Raw genomic sequence first — 16339 nt, forward strand, 5'->3', positions numbered from 1 at the left:
TCAGATTCGTAAATAATAATGTAGACAATTTAAAAAAAAATTTTTTTATTTGAGAAGAGATTACACAATTTTAGGAAAAATTTAAACCAGGTTAGAAGATTGTTAGGACCGTTCAAACCTTGGCAAATTTTTTAAATATTTTATACATTTTCAGAAATCTTTAAAAGTATTAGAATGTTTTTAATCTATTTTAAAATTTAAAAATTCGGAAATATCTGTTAAATTCACTTAAATTACCCCTAAACTTGTCTTTGAATCTTCAAGATTTGTTTCTGTGCTCATTTTGAAAATCTTATGTGATGTTTTAAAATCGTTTTAAGTATTCTCTTAAAATTGAAAATTGTTGAAATCCGTTGACACTGAAATCTATTAAAGACTATTGAGTTAAAAATTCTGAATTAAACATAATGTTGAATGACTTCGAGTAGTAAATTTGGTTAAAAATGTCGTGTCAATGTTTGAACAAATTTTATTCGTAAGCAATTTATGATCAATTTAAAAGAAATGTAGAAGGAAAAAAACTAATAGTATTAACATTGCCATAAAGCTTTTAGCAGAATTTACTACTCATAAATAATAGAATATTAATTTTAATTCATAAAATGTGGTTTTGAAATATTTTTAGAAAAAGAATTGTTTAAACAAATTAAATTTGTTCAAATAATTTAAAAATGGTTAATATATCCTTTCAAATTTCTATTATTGAAGTAAATAATTATTTAAAAATGCACAATGATGTGTGAAATTGAAGTCCCCCGCAATGCGGGGTTTCGCGGTAAGGAAGTTACGCCACTGATGCCATGTATTCATTGAATTCCATGCATTTTTTTAATTTGATGAATTCCATTAACTCTATTAATTCCACGAATTCTATGAATTTCACGAATTCCGCGAATTCCATGATTTTCGTGAATACCTTGAATGCCATGTATTGATTGAATTCAATGCATTTATTTAATTCGGCGAATTCTATGAATTTTATTTATTCTATGAATTTTATTAATTCGATGTATTTGATTAATTCTGTGAATTTTATAAATTCCACGAATTCCGTGAATTTCTTGAATTCCATGAATTCATTCCACTTAGATATTCTTTCGATGTTCTACTTCTCCAGTGCGTCCCGAGACACGCACATTTTTTAAAGAATATTTTATTTTGCCGACGTGCAAAGTTACGCATCTATGAAGTTCACATGCGCATCCATTGCGACAATTCGCAAAGTAAACAGGTTTCAAAGTGCGCATGCGCCATTATTACTCCCGTACATTCTGTTGGACTAAAGTATTTTGCATATCATTTAGAGGCATGGAAGTCCTCACTTTCGATGCGGATGTTGCAAAAAATACACTTTGTTTGTTAAATGCAATACGTTTTTCGATTTGTTTGTTAAAGTTTAAAAGTAAAAAAAAAAAATTACATAGGTTACTTCATTGTATTAAATTTAATGAACAACTTTAAATAAATTATATTTTGTCTAGAAGTAAATGGCAGAAGTAAAAATGTTGTCAGACGATTTAAAAGGTACTAATATTCTGTAATATTTTTGTCTTCATATCGGTTCGGTATTTAGTTTTATAGACGTACCTATGGTTTTTGCTAGTAAACAATAATAACAATTAGACATTCGAAAAAGTGTTTTTGTCAATTAAAATTTTTCTAAAAATGTGCAAAAAACACTTTTACATTCTCATTCATGAGAGTGTAATGCAATCGTCCAAATTTTCCATCTCTGGTATTCAACGGATCTTCACGTTTCGGTACTCACAGATTCCGAAAATCATAACATTTTTTCAGTGTTATGTCTGTCTGGCTGTTTGTCTGCCAGTATGTCCGTCCGTCACAGTTTCTTATAGATGCTTAGAATACTTGCAAATAATCCAAATAAATTTTTTAATTTCGATGAAAATTAGAAAAGTTATAAACTATTGAAAATTTGGAAAATGTTCAGAAAAAAGGAAAAAAAATATTTTTCTGATAGATTAGGTTGCCACAGACTTTCCATTTTTAATTTCCCTAACTTTTCCCTGATCTTTTTTCAAAAACCCCAGACGTCGACATACCCCAGACTTCGACTGACTTTTCACTGATTTCCCTGACCATTTTTTGTTCCCTGACTTTTCAAGGATTTCAAGGTCTGTGGCAACCCTGTAGATATAAAGATATAAAGTATATGTATTTCAAAACTATTCTCATGAAATTTCTTAATTAGACAAAAATTAAAATAGTTGGATGATTTGCAAAAATATGCAATTTTTTTATAAGACAATTGGACATAAATTATCGAGCGCGAATTTCGTAATGAGAATGTAATCATCAACGCCGTAAGTTCTTTGAGAACCTTCTTAAAAAACTAATTTAAAAAATTTTCAGTTCCAATTTCTGGCTGTAATTAATCAGAAGTTTAAATCACAGTTTTCGATTTAGGTTATAACATTTATGATATTTGAAAAAATGTAGTTAAAGTGGACGCAATAAACGTACAAAAACGAGCGCGAGATTTTGCTGTTTCGGAAAAAATTTTCGGAATTTAGGAATTTTTGTATTTTTTTTATTATTGTTCAATAGTAAAAACTGTGATGCAAAAAAAAAGTCATAAGTTTTGAACCAATTGAAATTTTTTTTATTTTCAAAAATCTTCCAATCAAAAAGGAGAACAGAAAATATAAACGCTGATTACGAATCTTTGTTTCAATTTAATTTTAATTTTATTTGAGTAAAAAGATTTTCTTATAAACTTTTAGTCCGCAATTTGTCATCAGCCATTTTAAATTTTGGAAATCTGATTAAAGATTCAGAATAAATGATAAAAAAAAAACTGTTTACTGATTTCCACAAACATGTGGAAATTTTCATCCTTTTTGTCCGCCATAATGAATCGGCCATTTTGAATTTAGAAAATGTAACTTAACATTCGGAATAAGAGCCGCAAAAAATTCCAAAGTAGTGACTTTCATGAAAATTTGTAATTTTTTCAAGTTTTGTGTCCCTATATTGGATTGTGCATTTTGCATTGTAAAAATATGGCCTAAGATTGAAAATCAGTCCCAAATAATGCCAATGTACTGATTTTTAGAAACATTGATCAATTTTCCAAGTTTTTCGTCCACCATATTGGATCGGCCATTTTTAATAATGAAAACCTGACATACATATGATTCGTAATATGAGCCCCAACGAATTCCGCGGTACAGATTATTACAAAAATTTATACATTTACCAAGTTTTTGGCCCGCCATATTAAATCGGTCATTTTTTACATTGAAAATTTGTTTCAAGGCTCGTAATCAGCTACCCACAAAATCCTCCTGTGCAAATTTTCAGTAGTTTTACTTACTTTTACTAATGTTTATACACATTTTAATTACTTGAACGTCCACACTGGATCGTCCATTTTTAATTTTGAAAATATGATTTCATATTTGTCATCAGCAATATTATAGAGATAAAATAATAAGCTCTGCATTTTTTTTCTTCAAAATTTGATTTACATAAAACTATGCAGGTATAAAGTTCCATTTTTTCGAGAAAAAAAACGAAACTACCCAAATTTTGTCACTTATACTGGCGCCGCCATTTTTAATTTAAAAATTTGACGCGGTTACAGATTTTAACGCCATTCTTGCTAAATTGCTCCACTGATCCTCGGTAAAAAAAAGTGATGGGAAAAGTTTTGAAGAAAAAAAACAACTTAATCCGGAGATTAGAAGTAAAAAGGAAGAGTCATAGAGTAGGTAAAATCCGCTTAACCGGTCAAGTGCTAATTTTACTTCGCGATATGTGTGAGTTCACAAGAAAATTACGTAACAGTGCTATACGAATATATCCAGTTATTCATGTTTCAACTTTCAAATCAATTCTATCTGGAAGTGAGTTCAGTGAGTACGGGTGAAATATTTAATTGTGTTTAAAAAAAAAATTAAGCGTAATACGTACTTGATACCAGGCACCCTGGGCGGTACTTCACAGGAAGATCTTGGTCGTTCGATGAACCCGTGAAGAGATTCCCTGTTTTCGTTTCCACCTCCACTCATGTGTTGATCTGCACAGTATAATTTGAGAAGAAAATGTTCAGAGAAAGACAAAATAACATTAGACTGTGAAATTCTCAAATTAATTGCTGATTATGAAATTCAGTTCACTTTCGATTCAAGATTAAATCAAGGTTACATTACTAATCGTTTCAGATTTGTAATCGAGAATTTTATTTTAAAAGATTGCTGTTTGTGAAAAGATATCTTGTTTGTCAATTCTGCAATTTGCGTCTCACATCGAATGTTAGGAAATCGATTTGATTTAGAACTACTTTCAATTTATTTTATTTCAAGCTTTCAAGTTTGGACAAATGGTAATTTTAATACTATCAAAATATTGTTTCCCCATCCTACTCTACTGCAAATAAAAAAAGATTTTGGAATATTTCAGATATTTTGAAAAAGTAACTAGAAAATTGTTAAGAAAGTTTTTTATTTTATAGAATGTCACAAAAGTTTAAGAAAAAATCGAGCCAATTTAAAAGATATTTAGTACTGGTATACGCTTGAAAACAAAGCTATGAATATTTTATACATTTTCGGAAATTTTTAAGTTTTAAAATATTTGTAATCTCTTAAAAACTTCTCAAACTGCTAAATTGTTTTAAACTGAATCAAATTTCCCAAGAATCGTCCGAGAATTTTTTATTCTCTTGAAATCTTCTCAATTTTTGTTGTTTAAATCTTCAAAAATCTACATTTAAATTTTTTTAAATCTTTTTGAGTTTGAAATTATTTTTGTTGATTAAAATTTTTAATTAAATTTAAATTGCTTAAAAGTTAAAAAGCTTCTTTTTAAGAATGTGGAGTAAATTATGTGTGAAAAGTTGAATAACACAGAAACATTATTACATTATGTTAGTTATTAGGTTTTAAAAAAATGTTTGGGGATGATTTTTCATTCTTAATCTTAACTTTAACATAAAATCGCAACTTTAAGGCTGTTATTATCCACTTAAAAATTTTTTTGCATAATAAAAAAATTAGGGTCACATGGCACCTAATAAACAAATCCCTGTATTGTTCAAGATGGGATATTGAAAATTGTAGAAATGAAATTTAAAAAACTCAATGGGTCGAAATGTCAGTAATGTCAGTATAAAAACATCCTTAGCGACTTATACATATTTTTTTAATCTGGCAAAAATAGAGTCGAGGTTCCTAGAAAAACTAAAAAAAAAGGATTTCACTACACGGAGAGAAATTTCAAGAGACTAATTCACGGAACTGCTTCTTGATTTTATATCTTTGATGCGAGAAATAAGATCCCGCAACCCTTTCTTTTAAATCAAAGGCCGTTGCTTTAAAATCAAGGGTTCCGAGATCTTAGTTCTCGCGCCAAAGATGTGATAAAATCATGGAGCAATTCCGTGAATTAATCTCTTGAAAATTCTCTCCGTGCATATAATCACATTTTAACTCGAATAAGATTTATTATTACAGAAACTTAAAATCTGACTTACATAATAAATCAGATTTGATTTATTTCTAAAGTTGTAACACAATATCACTGAAATACTATTCTCTGGAAAATTAACTTTGCTACAGATTTCATAAAACTGGAATATAACATTTTTTAAATTCTGAATAGAAACTGAACCTCCTTCCATAATTAACATCCGATTAATCCAAATGCAAATGAGTTCATTAAACAAATGATTGGGAATCTTACACAAAAGGAAATACATATTCGTAAACGATTCTTAATTTTCTGAATTAACCAATTTTCCTCATACGCGATAAGTCAAAATTTTCCAATCACTAGAATTGTTATCTTTCTTTCTAGTGAAATTTTCCGTTTAAGATAGAATTTAAAAAAATTGGTTTCTAATAAATTAATTCCTGTCAGAGATGCTAGATGTAAATCCTTAAAAATTTATAATTCAGTCCTCACTCTTGATTTTTTATATTTTAAAATTAGAGGCCTTCAAATAGTATTGCTTCAAAATTAAAAGCTTTTCAAATTTGATTGATTAAAAATAGAAGGCTTTAAATTTCAATCCTTATAAATTAAAACTTGCAAGATTGTATATCCTTCAGGAAAGTTAGAACAATTGAAAACTCTTTTGAATAATTATAAAAGTTTAGAGGAAAATATAAAATCTTAATTAAAAATTTTAATGAGAAGAAGAGTATCAACTTTTACATTTTCACAGATTTTAAATTATTTTTAAAAAATATAAGAGGTCTACTAGATTTCACGGTGCTTTAGAACTTCAATTCTTTTGCAAATTATAAATATTTCCGTAATTAGATTTCTGATCGCAACATTTTTTTTTAAATTTGAATATTCAAAATATAACAGACTCTAATTTAAAGATGTTTAAATTGAATTATTTAGAGTCCAAGTAAATCAAAATTCGGTCATTGGCCAAAATATATTTAAATTTGAAAACCTCAGGACTCCAAAACGTGAACGTCGAAATACAAAATGATAACCTGATTTAAAAAAACAATTGCACATTTCTCGGGAGAATTGGACACATAATTTAATTGTTGGATGTGGAGCACAGGCAATTCGTTCCGCTGATAGGAGATAAATCATACTGACGATAAGAGAAGAGGAAAGCAATTTTTCCTCATGCGTCTGATTGCGACTGAGTTGGGAGGTGTAAGAGGTAATTTAAATTGACTATTCACGATTCAATACAAATACATGCGAATGACCTATTCGGAAAATTCGTTTGGAGAATATTAATATGTCCTGCGATACGCAAAAATTTCAATTTCACAGTCCTTGAGTGTCTTATTGTTAAGCTCAGATTCAGAGTTGCTACAAAATCCCAATGTCGAAATTACCGGACTTTACTCTGACAAATTTTTTATTAATTTTTCCTGACCGTTCAAAAAATTTTTTTAGGTATACAAGTAACCTTACACCTAGGAAATCAACAACGTTCATGCAACATAAAAGTTATAAGGAATCATCCACAAATTACGTAAAGCATACGCAAAATACATAAATCTTCAACAAAATAATTAAATTTGTACCCAAAGAAACCCAAAAAAATTAAAAAATTGCAACGAAATACTTAAATTTTCAACCGAATAGGTGAATTTTAACCAAGAAGATAAAATTTCTATAAAAAAAGATAAATTTTCCAGAAAAAGCAATTGTTAAATTTTCAGTTAAGGAAGTGAATATCCAACTAAAATGATGAATCTTCGAAAAAAAATGAATTCCAACATAAATTTAACCAAATGATTTAATTTTCAGCCCAAAAGGTTAATTTTCTACCAAAAAATCCAATTTTTCAAAAAAAAAAATGCATAAATTTTCAACCAAAAATAGAATTAATAATTTTAGTTGATATTGGTTTTGTCTACTGATCTTAATCAATATTATTAAAATATTGATTAATCTTAAGATTGTGAAAAAAGGCTCTCTAGCTCCGTTGTGATGTAAGCCCAGGTCCTTCAGATTGTAGTTCAGATGCTCTACCAAATAGAATAGTTCTTGAAAAATATATTTTAATAAAAATAGAAACGAATTTTCAACAAAAAAGTTAACATTGCCACCCAATGAATGATTTCTCAATAAGAATAAAATAGTTAAATTAACAGTAAAAAAATTAATCTTAAACCAGACAAAATAAATTTTGAAAGAAATACATAATTAAATTTTCAAACAAACAGAGGAATTTTCAACCAAGAAGATTAAACTTTTATCAAAAAAAGATAAATTTTTTGCGGAATAATGAAATAGCTAAATTTTTAGTTAAAAAAATGAATATCTAACTAAAATAATGAATTTTTAACCAAATAGTTGAATATTTACGTGAAACAAATGAATTTTCAATGAAATAGTTGAATTTTCAACCAACATTACCCAATAGATAAATCCTTACATAAAGAAATATATTTTTTCCAATAAAAAGATGAATTTGTCATCAAGAATATTAATATTCTATCAAAAACGACGAATTTTTAATCAAAAATTTAACTTAAAACCAAACATGGAATAGTTAAATTTTCAGTTAAAAAAATTAATTGGAAATAATATATAATTTCAAAAAAATAATTAAATTTTGAAAAGGGGTTTTTGATAAACTTAGGAATCATCTACCAAAAAATGAATTTTTTTAAAAGTAGTTCCACTTTCAACTAAGTAGTTGAATTTTGAACTAAAAAAGGATGAATTCTCAGCGAAAAATGTAATAGTAGATATTTCAAACAAATAATATTTTTATTTAAACAATAAAACAACTGAATTTTAAAACAAAATAATGACTTGGTGCCAAAATTGTTGAATATTGAATTATATAATAAAGTTAACTTTTACTTGAGTCTATCGAAAATTCCTTGACTCTGAAAGGGAATTCAGCCATAGTAACCCTGATATCTTTTTAGGTGAATTTTAAGTATCTCATCAAATACATTTTTTTTAATTAATTAAAACGTGCATAGAAGCCTGAAAAATTTCCTAGCGAAAAACGAGTTAGATATCTTTTTTTAAAAATTTAAACAGCAATTTATAGGTATAAACTAGGGTATAAAAATAGAGACGTTTCGTTAACTGTAATTTTTTTAGAGTATAAGTACCTAGTAAAATCTGGCCGTAAAACTCCTGGGCGTTTCCAGGTTTTCCAGACTGAAATTTATGATTCTTTCACGGCAACTTTTACAATCTTTCGCTAAATCATTCTGTTCTTAAATGCGAATCGCACTTCCATTATCTCGCTTCGCAACAGGGCAAGTTTAAATTTAATTTCTTATTTCGAGTCTTCGAATTATTAATTTCAGTATCTAATTTGAAAATTTGAAAATTGCATCAAATATAGTCTAGAAATAGAAATTAACACAAATTTGAAGAAGAAGAAAACAACTTTTTAATTGCTTCAAATATAAAATCCTTTAGTTTTAACTTTTTAAAATTATAGGATGTGAAAGTCTAAAAATTCCAGTTTAAAATGGAAAAATAATTTCAAATAGAAGCATATTTGCATTAAAACCATTTCAATTTTCAAAATTATTATGTACATGTTAAAGAAGAAACGAAATACAGCAGCTTTTATATTTCAAATTCTATAAATAATTAAATAAATGGAATTTCGCAAGGACCATTCGAATTAAACCATTTCTCGTCGAGATGAAAAATAAAAACTGTTTTATAGTTTGAATTTTTAATCTTCTCGAAAAATCATTTAAATCGATCCAAAAACTGTTATGTACCGGGTTTCTGTTTCAGTGGAAGGGACATGAATATGCCCAAAATTCTACTTTCCCTATTTTTATTTTAATGAAGTTCGTTTGAAAGAAAAAAAATTGATTGTAATTTCTATTTTTCTGGATATCTATTTGACCTATTTTTAATTTTTCCAAATAACAATTTGACACACTTTTAATATTTCCGGCTATAATTTTTATCGTATCTAACATCTGTTATTCTTATTCAGCGTCTCCATATCTCGGGAGCAAGTTTCTATTTTTGTAAAAAATTGTTATTATTTTTCATTCAGATTGTACATCGCAGTTTTTATCACAATCAGCCGCTGGGCCTTGATGAATTTGCGGTCAGTGTCAGTGTCAGATTGTCAACTTCCACATTTAATTCATCGAAACTAGATAACTTTTTCTAATCAAATGTTAATCAGCAACACATCAGCTCAACAGTGGACTTTTGTTTGACCTTTAACTGGTGATTTCTATTTTACAGAATGTTTCTCAGCATCCCTAAAAATATTCATATCTGGTTGATTATATAATTCTGTACTATAATATTTAAATTAACAACTCAGAAAAATATAAATTATGCCAAATGTTGATTTGCAAAAATAAAAATTATAGCAAATGGTGGTTCGGAAAAATAAAGCTTAGGCCAAACGGTAATTCGAAAATTAAAATTACGATAAAGAGTTATTCAGAAATATAAAAATGAGATCATTAAGTAAATCTAAAAAAGAGAAATAAGGCTAAATTTTTATTCGATCAAATTAATTTCGGTAAAATAAAAATTCTGCTTTCGTAACTCACAGTGTGTCTTGAGAGACTTCAACCCTAAAGGGTTTTCACACTTCGTTTTTTTTCTAATCTTATTTCTGTGATACCCTATACGATCTTTTTAAGAACATAAAGTAAAAAATTTCATGGAGATTTTTTAACAAACTTGATCTCTGTATAAAGTAGTCTGAATTAGAATTTAACTGCGTGAAATTTCCCAGCAATTGTAAGGTTCTACCTCTTATAGTTTGGGAGATATTAAGTTAAGTTTATGGACAGCAGGGAGCCTTAAAAAGGGCACCCCTGGCGCTCACGATAAAAACTCTTTTGTGATAGATAGCCTTCAGAAATTATTTTTTAGAGCAACATTTTTCTGCCAATTTTTAAAATGTTAGTTTTTGTATATTAGCTCATTTTCTGCGTATCATCGATGAAAGTGTTATTTATGTGCATAAGCTGAAGTACACTTAATTCCCTGCAAATCTAAAAAACAAGTTCTATCTCACACATCCGAAGTTACAGCTTTACGAAATATACACTTTCTTATACAATTTTGTTAGGCATTCAAATTTTTTTAATAACTTGTTTCTAATGCACTTCATGAAAAAGTTTTTTTTGTGATAAGAATATGTAGAATTCTCAGTAAATCTGAAAGAAATTAAGTTCAATTTTTATCCATTATAATTCACTTTTTTAATTAATACTGTGAACATTTCTTCGGATTTAAAATAATTTTATTTTTTATTTTTACGAGGAATTGTACATGTTTCTATTATTACAAAACCGGACACAAGTTATTTCGAAAAAACTCAATGTCTGACAAAATGTTATGAAAAAGGGGATTTTTCAGCATGATGTAACTTCAGCCGCATGAAGAGAGAATATTTTTTTTACAATTTATAGAAATTAAGTGTACTTTTACCTTTACTTTGCAGTTATTTTCAGGAAAATATATATAATAATAACCTGCAAATAAAAATAAAAAATCAAGTTTATTAAGAAATCCCCCAAGGGATTTTCAAAATGACAGTGGATTTCACAGAAACATACTTCATAGTCCAAAATGCTCTCAAAGCAGGAGAAATAGAGTTATTTTTCACAAAAATAGAGGAATACTATAGGATTAAATCCTTTTAAATAAAATTAATGATGGTACCATATTTATCAAATCTTAAGTTGAAATATATAACATTGATGATTTTAAGCCAACAAAATGAATTTTCTACAAAAATGTTGAATTTTTAACCCGAAAACATGAATTTTTAAGATACCGTTCATTTTTAACCCAAAAGAAGTATTTTGAACAAAATACATGACTTTATGTTACCAAAATAATTTAAATTTCAACCCAAAAATACGAATTTTCATCTGAATAGTTTAAGTTTCTACTGAATAATATCAATTTTTGAACAAAAATGGAATAGCTGAATGTTCACTTAAAACAGTCATTTTCAACAAAATAATAAGATTTTTGACCAACTATGTAGATGACACTTCAACCAAGAAAATGAAATTTTATCAAAACAGTTGAATCATCAGCTAAAACAGATCTATTTTCAATAAAAAAATCCACTTTTTCAAACTAAAAAATAAAATGGAAACTAAGAAAGATTTTTCAGTCAAGAAAGAAAAAAATTTTTAACGAAAGCGTGACAGTTTTTAGCCTACAAAGCGAATTTTCTACAAACGAGTTGAATTTTCTCCCCGAAAATATGAATTTTCAACCAAATAGTTCATTTTTAATCGAATAGATGAATTTTGAACCAAACATATAATACTATGACTTCTTAATTAAAAAGAATGAACTTTCAACTAAAAAAGATGACATTTCAACCAAAAGACGAATTTTGAATCCGGAATGACGGATTTTCTAGCCAAAAATACGAATGGTCGAAAAAACATTTGAATGTTCGACATGAAGAGTTCTTCTGAATTAAAAATATAATAGTAAACTTTTCAATTAAAAAGAATTGACTTTCAACTAAAGAAAATAATATGTATTACTAGGAATGTAACAGAACGATCGCAACTCGTGTGAACGTAGCCCTCGCTTCGCTCAAGCAGCAAACTTCACAATCGTTGCAATCACTGTGTTTCATCCCTTTTAATGCAACATAAATTCATCAAAAGATGAATTTTCAATGCACAGCGAAGAATTTTCGACTAAAACAGATGCCTTTATAACGGAATAGATGGATTTTCAACAAAATAATTAAATTTTCAAACAAGAAGTAGAATTTTTAATCAAGAATTAATCTATTAATTCAGTTCTCATTTAAGCAATGAGAGGAATAGGGGAAAGAATGTGAAGTCTGCAGAAATGAGATTAGAAAGATTACGAGAAAAATTCAAAAATTAAATTTTTAGGGATAAAGATTCTCCCTGCTTCAAAAATGGTTTAGTCCACATGATTCTGATAAGATGCCTTTCTGGTATTATTAGAAACTTTTTAAAGGTATTTAGAAAAATAAAGACGGTGGGGTTTTCCATAACATATATTTTTGTCATGCTTTCAAGATTTGAAGAAAATAATAAAAAAGATTCTCTGGTAAACTCCACCTATTTTATTCTTCTAAATATTTTCTAAAAGTTTCTGCTAATACCAGAAAGGCATATTATCAGTATCATGAGTAAACAGTGAAAAATATCGTGAAACAGCAAGATAAATTTTTCATAGAACTTTTGTGGACGTGCAAACTTTTATCTTAATATTTTTTCGTGTCTTGTCATTGTTTTTAAGAAAAAATTACAACTACAAACATTATTTAGAAAGTATCAAACTTATAAGATATCTTCATTATCAGAGTACAAATTAAAAAAACATAAAAAATAGGCAAAACATTTCAAAGTAGGTTCTTTGCGAAAATCGATTTTTCATTTGTGCAAAAAAACTGTTGTCATCTTGTAGATTTTAAACATTTTTTCAATTTTCCATCGGATTTTGACAGAAGTTGATTAACGCTATTAAAATAAAAAAGAAAATAATTAATATCTCAATTAGGCCAAAAGTTATAGAGATTTACATAATAAAATCGGGTTTTTTTTTTATACAAAGCAGAAATTCCATATACACATAACTTTTTACAACATTTTTTTTTGCAAGTCTGAAAATTCAAATAGTTGAAAAAAAATAGTTGAAAATTCAACTATTTTTAAAAAATCCAATTATTTTTGGAAGATTGAATTATTTGGTTAAAATCATAATTTTTGCTTGAAAATTGAACTATGTTGTTAAAAAGGGATCCTTTTAGATTGAAAGTTCATCTTTGGGGTAGAAAAGTCATCTTTCTTGGCTGAAAAGTAACTTTTCTCTTAAAGATTTAACTGTCTGTTTAATTATTTTTTTAGAAAACTCGTCTCTTTTACAAAAATGTTCCTCTATTTGTTTGATAATGCAAATGTGACGTTGCAAACTTTGTTTTGTTTGTTACAAGTTTGCCTAATAATCTCTCTTGGTAGAACATCTTTTTTGGTTAAAATTCAACTATTTTTCTGAAACAGCAATATATTTCAGCTTCAAATTATAGTAATTTATAGTTCTTTGTATTGGATTCAATATTTTATCTATATGAATTTTATTTGATAAGAATTTATGAACCTAAAATCCGTATTTAGCCAACGGCTGCGTTAGTTTCGGGGGAGGTCAAAAAAGCCCAAAATTGGTAACGTCGTTTATGGATGGCCCACGACTGGAAAAATTTTTCGTGGACTGTTTTAAACTTAATAATCGAAGATAGAATTGGACATGAAAATGAGGATGTAAATGATGATTGTATAGATTAAAAAAGAAGTTGTAACCGACATGCATCGCTACCTCGACGATGAGGCATGGATGACGATGATTGGCAGGCTTCATTGGCGCTTTGGTGCAGGGCAGAATCCGAATTGGTCCTTCGCCACGTGTCAGGTGGAGGTGGCGATAAATAATTATAAGGTGAAGTGTCGTGTCTCTTCTCCATCGGCCGGGAACGCACCGGGCCTCCTCCAATGCTTCTTCCTCTTTCGTTTCCTCGATAGGACAATGCATTTTGCTGCATTTCTTCCAGATTGCTAAGTGCCGTCTGTGAACAAGAAAAATCAATATCATACCTTTCCTAGAATTCCACCAAATTAACAATAAATATTTCATGCAAAAAACAATAAACAACAACCAAGAGGAAAGCTCTATAGCAATGCTCTGCTATAAATAAATACTATCAGCCTTTAATCCAAAACTATTTAATAAAATTATTCTAAACAGGCGTACAGTCATTCAAGTTAATTTTCATTCTAAGAATTTTCATTTAAGGAAGTTAATTTAAATGTTTACAAATTTGAAACAGTCAGCGTAAATCCATTACAAAATCCGCAGTTTTAAACCATTCACAGTTTGCTACTTTTGAAATTCCTAAGTACAGTGAAAATCTGAAACTGAGCCGGTTGTGGGACTGGAGGAGGTGGGAAATTATCCAAATAGAGTTCCGCTTCGTAGAAAACGTTTTTGTTTGTTCATGCCTAAGCGACCGCCACTCACCTCGCGCAGCTTCTTTTACTCCTACTTGCGGCGCGGTGTCAATTCTCGGAAGAACTATATCAGATCTAGGGTTCACTGTACTTAAATTATTTTTAAAATAGGCCATGCTTACGCGAACTTAAATTTCGGTACAAATAGCCAATTTTTTCGATACGAATAGGGGAAGCTGGAAATGTGGCTATTTGCATCGAAATTTTGGTACGAATAGTCGGATTTTTTCAGTTCATGTACACCCCCTTTAAAATACCGAACCTGTAAACTTGGAAGACTTCAAATTGCAATGCTTCTAACATATGTTTGACGATTTAAAAAATTGAAGCAATTCAAAATTAGGAAACGTTCTAACTTTAAGTAACGAAAAAATACTTACTGGAACTGAAATATTCCGAAAAATGAAAATTCCCTAAGGAAAATAAAAGTAACAAAAATGTTTATTCTTAAAATTTGAAAACCCCAATTTTCAAATTCCCGAAACTGCATATTTCAGAAGTATAGAAAATTCCCGAAAAAATAAACAAAATAAGAATTAGCAGTACACTTAAGAATAAATACTATTTATATAATAAAATATTATTCTAACAGAAATTTGCAATGTTTTGGAAATTTCGAGAATAAGCATTCTCGGTAGCTTTAATTTCTTTTGAGAATTTTCATTTTTTTGGAAATTTCTATTTCGGTGTTTTCCGACATTCGAAAGTTTTGAAAATTTAGCAAAATTGTGTTATCCCTTTAGAATTTCCTAATTTAAAACCATCAATTTATAGTCTTTGACCAACTTTCATTACGAAAATTTTATCTTTACATTTCATGATTTTCACAATTTAATAGATTTTTAGTGAAAAAGCCTAAATTTTATTCCAGAAATTAGAATCATAACATCCCACGAGCTACCTAAAAAAACAGGATCTCCCTATCGTATGTGAAACACACCCCAAAGCATCACCCAACAATTAAAAAATTCGCCAAAAATAGGCTAACTTAAAAGTCTGAATTTTTTGCAGAAAGTAATTTCCAAACAAGTTTTATTAACCTAGTGAATTTGAAATACACCTCAAATCATCCATAAACCTCGAAAAATTGTAAAAAAATCTTGTTTTAGGCTGTATTAAGTAACCAGGAGGATGAAACTTTGTTGGCAATTTTTAGGTGTGGAATGAAATGAATTTCTGCCAAAAAAATTTCAATCTGTGAAATTAGTGTATTTTTTGGGATATTTTTCGAGTTTTGGGGGATGCTTTCGGGTGTCTTCCGCACTTGCTAGAGGAATGAATCTTTTTTAGCGATCTTTGGACACTCAAAGAAATTACTTTCCGCAACAAAAATTTCAGACTTTTGAGTTAGTGTATTTTTCATGAATTTTTCGAGCTATAAAGGATGAATTAGGGTCTGTCACGCACGCGCTAGTGGGAAGCACTGTTTAGGTAGTTTATGAGATGCTATGATATTAATTTTTGGCATAAAATTTTAGTTTTTGCACGCCGAAGAAATTTGTCTTATCATAAACACTGTCAACTTTAATTTCATAGAGATTAAGGTCCTTCAAAATAAGTTAAAATTACGATTGTTTGTAATTTTTGTCCTTTGCACCTTTAAAATGTTACAAATTCAATCCCTCGTAAATAATTAAAATTGCGGTGGCAAAGTGAACCAAAATTTCGGTACTAATAGTTAGATTTTTTATATGAATAGGGCAACCTGGAAAAGGGACCTCCTAAAATTACACATTTTCGAAATTTAACAACTTTTGACTTCAAATTGATCAAAATTTGAAATAAAAATATACAATTTTATTTAAGGACATCTAATTTGTATTCTGTGGAAATGTTCCAAAATTGTAATGTTCCATAATTTT

General features: G+C 28.5%; 2 protein-coding genes across 7 annotated transcripts in view; one reads left to right on the forward strand and one right to left on the reverse strand.

Moving 5' to 3' along the window:
- The window catches only part of LOC117170600 (golgin subfamily A member 6-like protein 22), a 125559-nt gene that overhangs the window by 55871 nt on the left and 53349 nt on the right, over nt 1-16339 (forward strand). The window lies entirely within an intron of this gene.
- Nucleotides 1-16339, reverse strand: part of LOC117170601 (CREB-regulated transcription coactivator 1-like) — a 164035-nt gene that overhangs the window by 34767 nt on the left and 112929 nt on the right. For 4 of the 6 annotated variants that reach the window (XM_033357480.1, XM_033357478.1, XM_033357477.1 and 1 more), the window contains 2 exons: nt 13777-14035; nt 3937-4042 (listed from right to left, as the gene is read on the reverse strand). In XM_033357480.1, coding sequence (XP_033213371.1) covers nt 3937-4042; nt 13777-14035 — 365 coding nt within the window. The remainder of the gene's footprint in view (nt 1-3936; nt 4043-13776; nt 14036-16339) is intronic. The other 2 variants (XM_033357479.1, XM_033357476.1) reach the window with 1 other exon arrangement.

Source organism: Belonocnema kinseyi, chromosome 4, assembly GCF_010883055.1.
Source record: "Belonocnema kinseyi isolate 2016_QV_RU_SX_M_011 chromosome 4, B_treatae_v1, whole genome shotgun sequence".
Lineage (NCBI taxonomy): Eukaryota > Metazoa > Arthropoda > Insecta > Hymenoptera > Cynipidae > Belonocnema > Belonocnema kinseyi.